Source organism: Oculina patagonica, chromosome 12 (assembly GCF_052425735.1).
Source record: "Oculina patagonica isolate OP01 chromosome 12, crgOcupat, whole genome shotgun sequence".
NCBI classification, from domain to species: Eukaryota; Metazoa; Cnidaria; class Anthozoa; order Scleractinia; family Oculinidae; genus Oculina; species Oculina patagonica.
In genome coordinates this window covers 2,454,792-2,464,204 of record NC_135769.1, presented here as the reverse complement: position 1 = coordinate 2,464,204, position 9,413 = coordinate 2,454,792, and the positions used below count along the sequence as shown (strand labels likewise).

Genomic DNA, 9,413 nt, shown 5'->3' with positions numbered 1-9,413 from the left:
ACGATAATGAGGTTGAGTACAAGTACGAAGTTTCAAACCAAATTTGTGTGCCTCCTATGATCACTTATCACACCAATCTTTTCCCTAACATTTATTTATGTGTTAGTCAGCAACGGGAAAGATAAAGTTATAATTATTTTGGGGGATACAATTGACTCAAAATTCCAAACTGGTACTCATACTTGATCTCATACTCGTAGTCAAATCTAAAGGTCGCTATTAGGTAAAGGCAAACTTTATTTATGCAGGGTGGCCCAGCTGGTATCCAGAGGGGCCCTGCTAAATACAATTTCTAAAAATGGTAAGAGTACTTCATGTCATCCAATGTTGTCCACTTAAACATTGTATGTATTTTTGGAAACTAATACAGTCGAAGCTCTCTTAACGGACACTCTCGTAAGCGGACAGCTCTACTTACGGCCACTTTGTTAGAAACCCCGTTTTTACTCCCATACAAACTCTGTATTTTTACATTCTCGTAAGCGGACATTCCCGTAAGCGGCCGCGGACACTTTCAGAGATTACGACTTAGATTTTTTCTTTGTTTTAAAGCTCCCGTAGGCGGACACCCCAAAGAAAATCTTATTTACAACCTCTGTATCTTGTTTTTATCAATCAACTTCACATCGTCATTCGTCACAATGATTTAACAGTAATTACAGTACCATATTTCAGTGCTTGTTTTGTTGTCATCCATGACCGTCCGGTTATCGTTAGCTGGGCAAGCTCCCGTAAGCGGCCATCTATCCCCTACACCTCGAGTGGCCGCATACGAGAACCATTCTCGTAAGCGGCCATCTCCAGTTACGGACACTTTTTTCGCGTCCCGAGGGTGTCCACTTACGAGAGCTTCGACTGTAAAAATAATTAAAATACAAAAAAAAAAAAAATCCAATGTTGTCCAACATCAAACTCACAATTTGTAGTACAGTGGAATTCTGATTTCTTTAACCTCTTTCAGGGTTGGAAACTAAAATTTTGGAGCACTCGCCATCTGGGCTAGTGACCTACAAATTGCGCTCGCCCAGATAAATTTTCTCTCGCCCAGTCTCCTCCATTAAAGAAAGGAAAATTTAGCCCTCCTCCTCTAACAATTTTAATCATGTTCAATACTCATTGTGCCACAGTGGTGGTCGATCATGATACAGACTGCAATCTAATTCTTGAATGAAAAATCGCCAAAAAAGACCTTCTTTACAGTTTAACCATGAGCATGCTTACTTCAAAAGTTGATACGCAGTTTTCAATTTGATAAATCTTCCCAAATTCCTGTATGTTGCAAGCAAAGTGTCGAAATTGTACAGAAAAAGAGGCAGGGAAAGCAATCTTGCCGCGTTTCGTGGATCAGTGGACGCTTATTTTGAAAACTATAATCTGGATACGAAAATCGTACTCGCCAAACTGGGCGAGTGATCCGTGATTTGTACTCACCCGACAGTTTTCACACTCGCCTCGGCGAGTGGGCGAGCGCTAGTTTCCAACCCTGCTCTTTGGGAAACGTTTGGTTTGAGTTATTGGGAGGTAAATTTGAGAAATTGGAATTCCACGGTAGTGCGATTTGACCAAATCAGATTCCACTAAGTCTTATTACCATTATCAACTGAGTACAGAATGGAAAAATAACCTTGCGGCAAGTTGCAATCACTTTATTGTAATCCCTTCTTAAAACTACTTCAAACTATACAATCATGCAGTCTCAATTCACTGATCTCTTCTTTTCTAGAACTAAAATATGACACAATATGGCACCTAAAAATAACCGAATCCCTTCAGTCTAAAAAGGTTTCTCTCCCCCATTAAAAGTGTCTAAATGTGCAAAGAACCACAGTTTGCAGCATTTTATGTTTCTTCTCCATTCATGTATCATTTCCTGAGCTGGACAAGCAGTACTGGCAGTCATCAGTCAAACAAAGAGAACTTGGCGTTATTTAGTACTGATTCGCAGGGAATTCCACATTCTGACTTTGTGATGGTTCCATTTTCCTGAAAGGTTTCATTTGGCAAAATGACAAGGTACATTAAGACAGAAACAGAGCTCGCAAAAACTTTTCAAATTCCAGAATTAATGTTGAACAGAGACATGCGAATGGAGTGGTTTGACTCGAACGTTTCTTGAAAGTCCAACACGTATTGGAGGTCCAGTAGTGTTTATTTTTACTCCACCGAGACCCATTCCTGGGCTAGTCCTGGGGAGTGTGGCGGAAGAGTTGGCCTTGGCTTGTTGTTGTAAAGGTTGATTTCTTGTGGACGGAACTGCAAGACATTGTAGAAAGAGTATAAAAAGAGATAAATATGTAGATCAGCCAAATCTCCAAGTAGCATAGGCATGCAATGCATGTAGAGTGTATACCGTAAAATTCCGGTTATAAGCCCCCCTGCTTATAAGCCCCCCGGTTATAGGCCCATCAACCTGGAAATTAAAAAATACATCCGATTATAAGCCCTCCCAGATATAAGCCCCCCTCTACCAGATGACATTACTGAACAGGGCTAAATGTTGCTTTTTGTGCATTTTTAACTTAAAAATGTATTTCGATCAACACTCCCGAGGCTCGTTTCAAAACGTTTTTTTCATTCCGCTTATAAGCCCTCCTGGATATAAGCCCCTCCGCTTATAAGCCCGCCCAAAATCCCTTACAAAGTTGTATAAGCCCAGGGCTTATAACCGAAATTCTACGGTATCAGAATGATTATGATATTTAACACTTAATGACTGGTCCTAAAGGGAACAGTCAATTTTGTTTCCTAAGGATGTCAATCTTCCTCTCAGCTCCACCTCAGGAAACACTGTGATTTGAGGCAAATCAAAGGTGATCACTGGTCAACATTTGTGGGTAACATTGCACTGTTACCATCTGACGTCACAGATTTTGCAATGTTGCCTGCTTTAGTTAAAGACTTGAAGGGAAACAGTTTTATGTATTGTTAGATGTCATCTGACCTCAAAGTAGCCAATGACAACCTGCATTGCTAGGGGGGAAAGTTAATTATTAACTTTAAATATTGAAGTGAGATGCAATGAGGGCAGCTTTAATTTGTAAGTTAAAATTTAATGGTCTTTTACTGTTATCATTACCGTTATTATTATTATCATTATTATTATTTATTAGTATATTACTTTAGTATTTATTTTTCATTTTATTGCCAGTGAAAAAAGCTTTTAATTATTACCTCTCTGTGGGTCAGTATACTGACAGTAATCTTTTTGTCTTCAGAAGAAACCTGTGAAAACACAGGAGACAAAAAAGACAGCTAAGTTGCTTGTTAAGACGAACATTTAACAATAAATTTAACAATAACATGTTTACAAAAATGTTGCTTTACTTTATTTTGGTTTGTTACACCTTGCTCATGAAGTTACATGTGTTTAGCAGATTTATCACTTTTTTATACATGAACTCCTTTAATGTTACAGGCAGGGTTCTAGATAAATTTTTTAGGCAAGGTATCATTCAAGGAATTCCAGCGGGGTTAAATACCCACTGCTTCCACCAAATCATGAGAAGTTTTTTTTCTGAATTTCTTAAAAATAATGCAAAATTTGTAGTGACAGACTAAAGTGGCCCATGCTGTGGCATGAAGCAACACGGAGTATTGCTACTCCCCCTGGATGGGATGCTACCTTATTGTTACTTATTGACATGGAAACTTAATTTCGCAAAAATGAAACAGGCATATTTCGCAGGACTTAATTTCCGCGATTAGGCCAAAAAAATGTTACAACAATTAAGTATACTGCAGAAACGTCAAGAAAATTGTTTTGCAGGTCTTGTAATCTTGCGATAATTTAAAAAATTATGAAAATCACAAAAAATAAGTCCCATGAAAATAAGCAACAATAAGGCAGTCCATCACAAGCTACCCCTAGCATTTTCTCAGGTCGCCATGGGTAGTACCCATCTATAATCCTGCACAGAGAGAGCCACTGCTAGTGAAGCATTCTGCCCAAAAACACCACAACATGTACTAGTTTGCGTTTGTTAGATCTTGCTCACAAAGAAACATGTTTAGTTTTGAAGACAGAAGTTACCGGTACTTTTACTGGGTGTCATTTTTAGTTTAGCTCAAATTATTAGGCCATGGTAACATAATAATGTCTTTGGTTAATGTTATTTTACAAAGCACTGCCAGTTAAAGTTAGTCTTCTGGTTATGAAATCGCATTGAGTACACATATCGTGCATGTTCTCTTTTTCTGACACGGTAATGCGACATTGCAGTATTTTTTTTATTATATTCTAATGGTGTATTTGTTTTCTGACATAAGCAACATACTTGATGGTGAATTGGATGCAGAACTGGACACTGAGTGACTGCTGTTGGCTGACGATCCTCTTCCTTTATTTTTGCCTTTGCCTTTGAGCATCTTGATTGGTGTGACTGAAAAATTGGAAAATGTTTGAAAGCAGTGCATCAAAAACACAAAACAAGTCCATAGTGCCTTTTACCATTAAGATCAAAACAGCTCGAGCTCCTGTAAAGGGTGAATTGCCCAACATGAAAATCAGTTTGTCCCAGACGACCAGACAGCCCTTTTGTTGAGCCCTGCAGGTGTCAAATACTCAATGCTCCTTTCACCATTAATTCTACCAACCTGTTACACTTGTCCTGGGTTTGACGCTGGGCTTTGCTGGTGAACTTGTTGTTGACTTGCCACGCCCCTTTCCTTTCTTACTTTTCTTCAGTTCTGTCTCCTCATTAAAATCACTGTCGTCTCCTTCACTAAAGCTGTCCTCATTGCTCAACTCTTCACTGAGATCAAAATCGCTATCTTTGTTTGAGACAATGTAAAGAAAACAAAAAAGCAAACTGAGAAAATGTAAATTAAAATGGAGAGATGATTTAATTGATTATTGATGTTTTGAACAGAAAATATGTTTGTAAATGCATTACTTTAACTGTTGTCAAGCCCCAGGTACGTTGCCGTGTGGGGGACTGCAAACCAGTGACAAATATTGGATGCGACGAGTGAAAAACCCAGTGTAAGTACATGGGAAGTTGTTTTGTTGTGGTTTTACGTTGCTTGAAAAATAACATTTTGTTTGAGAAAAGTGGGAATTTGAATTCTGTATGTAATAATAACAAAGAAATTGTACCATGATCATCGTCTTCTGCTTGTTCTTGTTTCAAAGCAGCTTTCTTTGTGGTTGGTTTCTTTCTACTTTGTTTAAGTTTTATGTCATCATTGCTACTTTCCTCCTCTTCAATGTTTAGATCATTCTTTTCAGAGTTGGCATGTGAATCATTGCTGCAAACCAACAAACTAATAAATTAGAAGTTGAAATTTTATTGTTTTGTACTGCACAATTTTGATTGACTTAAATCACAAATGTTGGCCGAATGCATCATTCACATTCTCAGGGCACAAAGAAAATGGTTTGCCAGCTTAACCTGCATGAAAGTTGAAACCACTGTGTGCTAGCCTGAAGCTAAGGCCTTCCTCTTTTGTGTTACTTCATCTGCTTGCATGATAGGGCAAGTGATTGATAAAATCCACCAGTCTGACAGAAAAATTCACTAGTCTCGGGCTAATGCACCTGACTTTCTTTACATGCTGATACTGCACTCTGATTGGGATTTGTTGTCTGAGTTGCCCTAGCAAAGCAGTGCCCTGAGAAAAATTGCAGGGTGCCCAAAGACCCTTATGTAAGAAATCTTGGGTGCCCAGCTCTTAAAAGCTTTTATGATAGCAAAGTTATAAAAGTCGCTCAAAGGCAAAAGTAAGTCGCCTGTGGCACCCAGACTCTGCTAGAGCACATCTCTGCCCAAGTTTCAGTTGCCATACTGTAAAGCTTTTTCAAAGGGGTCTGTGGGCCACAAACTTACTTTTAATGTTTAGTTACCAAATGTAAGATTTACGACTTAGCTATTTCACTCACCCACTGTTTTCTTTATTGTTGTCTTCTGTATCAGAAGAAGGAAGTAACCTAGGTTTCTTTGGTTTGGATACAATCAAATCTTCGTCGTCAGAAAGTTCTTGCTGTTCGTTATCATTTGCATTGCTACTGCTGTCATTCTCAGAAGACTGTTGCGACTCTTTTATGGAGGCTTCTAAAGCAGCCTCGAGCTCTTTTTGGTAAAGCTTTTCATCTCTAGATAACCTATGGAAGAACACAAACAGAGGAAAATCATCAAAAATGTTGCTGATGTCACTGTTTACATCTCAAATTTATAAGCTTGCAGGGATGTACATGTAGCTAAAAAAAACTAAGCTGGCTCATTTACAGTCAAAATAGTTAGCACGTTCCGCCTTATATCTTGGAATAGTTTTGATTAATGGCGAACTGATTGCATTATTCGTTTCAAACATTCAAATTCAATTTGAATAAATTATTGTAAATCATCCAACCGTGAACATGAGAACCTGTCAAAAATTAACCAATTTAATACTGCTAGTCGCTTCATTAAAAAAAATCAGAGTAAAGTGCTGGCTGTATAGCAGGCTGCTAGGATAAATCACAGACTTCACCTTTATGCAAAAAGTTCCTACTATCGGGTTTTCTTGATCAATTACCTTCACTGAGACCACCACATAAAAAATTTGGTAAAAACATGAGTCAGAGCATTAAGGACCTACATGTACTACCATTATGTTCATCTGAGCCAATACCAGCATCAGGTGGATTGTGTGGTTCCAGAAAATATCCATACCCTCCCAACGGAAGGGATTTGCCTTATGACCCTCCCCCCCACCTCTGGAAACTAATTTAGCTTCATACATTGCTTTAAAGTTTTGTGTTTTTGTGACCCCTCTCCTCCCCAGAATTTCCAATCCCTTCTGCAGGGGAGTATGGATATTTTCTGGAACCACACATTGTTAGTACAAATTTGTTTAGTATACTAATTTCATTCTTTATTTGCTGTGACATGTATGTTTACCTTTCTTTCCTTTTTGAAGATGTTGGTTCTTTACTCTTTGCTTCTTCTTGTACTTTAGGTTTTACTTTTGTCTTGTTTGTGGATTTTGCCTTCTTTAGTGGTGCTGGTCCTGCATCATCTTGAAAATCATCTGCAAAAAAATACACAGTAATTATCATTAACAATCCGAAGTTACTAGCCCAAGCTAAGTGCCTCGTTGAAAATGAGGGAGAGTAGCGTCATTGTTTTAGTAGAAACTCTAAATGATAGCAATCCAAAACTTATAATTTTATGCACTTCAAAGCCAAAAATCAAGAATTATTGTCTTTTTAAAAGAGCAATGCACGCGATTTTGTTCTACCAGTGAGTAGAAAACAGTGGGGGAACAAATCAGATCTGCGGATTTCCAGTACAACATGACTGAGTTTCCACTAACAAAGATTATTTGGTCAGTTGAAAGTTTAGCTGAACTACTGCAACAGTGGAGGGGGGGTCACTTTGACAAGGTATAATTTTTCTGTGGCTAACTCACAATACAGTTAAAATAGTCAAGCTAGCAGTGATTCCAGCGAACTAGCAGGAATCTATTATATGCGAAGAAATCTTTTAATTACAATATTCTCCAGAGAATCTTTCCAGTTTCCTCCACAGAATATACCCTGTGCAGAGGTGGATATCTGATGCCATCTCCCTGTATTCCCTGACATATCCCTGTAGTCACCCTGGGGCTTAACAAGCTAGTAATATGTACATTAAGTGTCTTGTCCGAAAATACAACATGATGAGCAGTTCTGGAAATATCCTTATCCATCCAGGAATGTAGCTAAAATTTGCAACAGGCAAAATTTTCTTGATCACAGCTGGAACATTCGGGTCACATTAACAGAGATTCCAACCCTTTTTGAAGGAAAAAAGGGAGTATTTCTAGCGCTGAAGGTGTGCGCCTCTAGGGGGGTCTAGAAGCATGTTCCACCGGGAAATTTTGCAAATTTAGGTTCTCTCAAGTGCCATTTCCGGCATTTTGACATCATTTTTGAGTTATTCTATAAGGTCTTTATTCTTTTCACAAACATTTTTGGTACTTTTCTTTACTTTTGCTACACTCAGGTCGCAAAAAGAACTAAAAATTAGCAATTCTTCTTTTGTTTTCAGAATTTCATGATAAATCGGGAGAATCTGATATAAATCGGGAGAGCGGGAGGCTACGCATTAAATCGGGAGACTCCCGATCAAATCGGGAGGGTTGGAATCTCTGCATTAAAAGAAAGATCTAACCAGATACAGTCTTTAAGCCGGAAACATCAAGTTCTCAGGTGGTTATTTTTATCGCCTTCTGTCTACTATTTACATCCTTGCCATCCCAAGGAAAGTCATTGGGGAGGGGAGAGGGAGTAAGGTTTAAAAGCCAAAGATTTTAAAAGAAAGTATGAAGCTTGACTGAAATTTTCAGTTAGTTGGTGGTGATGGGAGAGGAGGGAGGGCCGGGGGAGGGTCAAACCAGAGAAAAACCTTCTGTATAAGAGAAATGGATATTTTCTAAAAATCCCACCTTCTACATTTACTTTAGCTAACATTACTTATTATTTTAAGGGTGCTATGTTCTCATGTAAAGCCTAAATTGTACGGTCTAGTGAAATGGTTTCTTGTACTGAAAAATCAAGGGGAAACGTTAAAAGGTCTTAAAAGAGCAAGGAAATTCATGGTTTAGTCTAATGCCTTAATTGCATGAGTAGAATAACAGAAAAGATTAAATGAGAGTTTGCTGAATTACAGGAAACTATCAATATTAAAATTACACTAAGTTCATTACAAACTGTAGTTTACATGTGATTTATACATGTAAGCTTGTGTTAATTTACATAGCCTTGTATTTTACAGCTCACCATCGCTATTGTTTGTGCTTTCCTCTTCATCTTGACAAAACTTGGCATAATCGACTTTTTTACGTACTCTGCGAAGAGACATTCAAGGATGGATGACAAAATAAGACGAACAATTAAACTGCAGATAATTAAGCCTACTCTGATGTGAATTAATTTTAGAACGCAAACGTAATTTGTTCGTTCAAAACACAGTCGACCGAAAGCTAACACGGCCCGGCTGTTTACACATAAAATTTGTCAAAAACGATCAATGAATTCTGACTCTGTGACAAGGGAAATAAAAATGTCGATCACAACATGACATATCTAAATTTTAAATGTAAATTGAGTCAATTTTGGTAATAAATGTTAACGTTTCATTGATGAAATATTTAGCGAAACGACAAAAGCAATTTCATTTTCGCATGATGATTCCATAGAAATCGCACCGGATTCCCGCTCTGGGAAATGAATAAAATTCCTTCACAAGATTGTTACCTGTCCGATCTTCTCCCCAATGACATACCAGGACTTCAAGTACTTGAATACACACCAGGAACGAAAAAAATAAGAAAAAACCTTTTGTTATTCTTTTTGAATTTCTTGATTTGTAATCGTGTTATAATGAATTGGCGCCAAAACACTGGTTACCGCGATGCAAGTTTCCAGCGGTAAGAAGCATGCGCTATTCGAT

General features: G+C 38.0%; 1 protein-coding gene across 2 annotated transcripts; it reads right to left on the bottom strand.

Annotated features, from left to right (window-relative positions):
• Positions 1 to 1,630: 1,630 nt before the first annotated feature.
• Positions 1,631 to 9,359, bottom strand: LOC144631363 (uncharacterized). 2 transcript variants are annotated; one of them, XM_078489788.1, is made up of 9 exons: positions 9,218 to 9,359; positions 8,741 to 8,808; positions 6,879 to 7,008; positions 5,879 to 6,100; positions 5,096 to 5,247; positions 4,594 to 4,770; positions 4,275 to 4,379; positions 3,172 to 3,222; positions 2,115 to 2,253 (listed from the first exon to the last, which is right to left on the bottom strand). In XM_078489788.1, exons 1-8 carry the CDS (start codon positions 9,241 to 9,243, stop codon positions 3,212 to 3,214), a joined length of 891 nt encoding a protein of 296 aa, XP_078345914.1. In that variant the 5' UTR covers positions 9,244 to 9,359; the 3' UTR covers positions 2,115 to 2,253; positions 3,172 to 3,211. The 2 variants fall into 2 exon arrangements, with proteins under 2 accessions (XP_078345913.1, XP_078345914.1); XM_078489787.1 differs by lacking the exon at positions 3,172 to 3,222 and having other exon boundaries at positions 1,631 to 2,253.
• Positions 9,360 to 9,413: the final 54 nt, after the last annotated feature.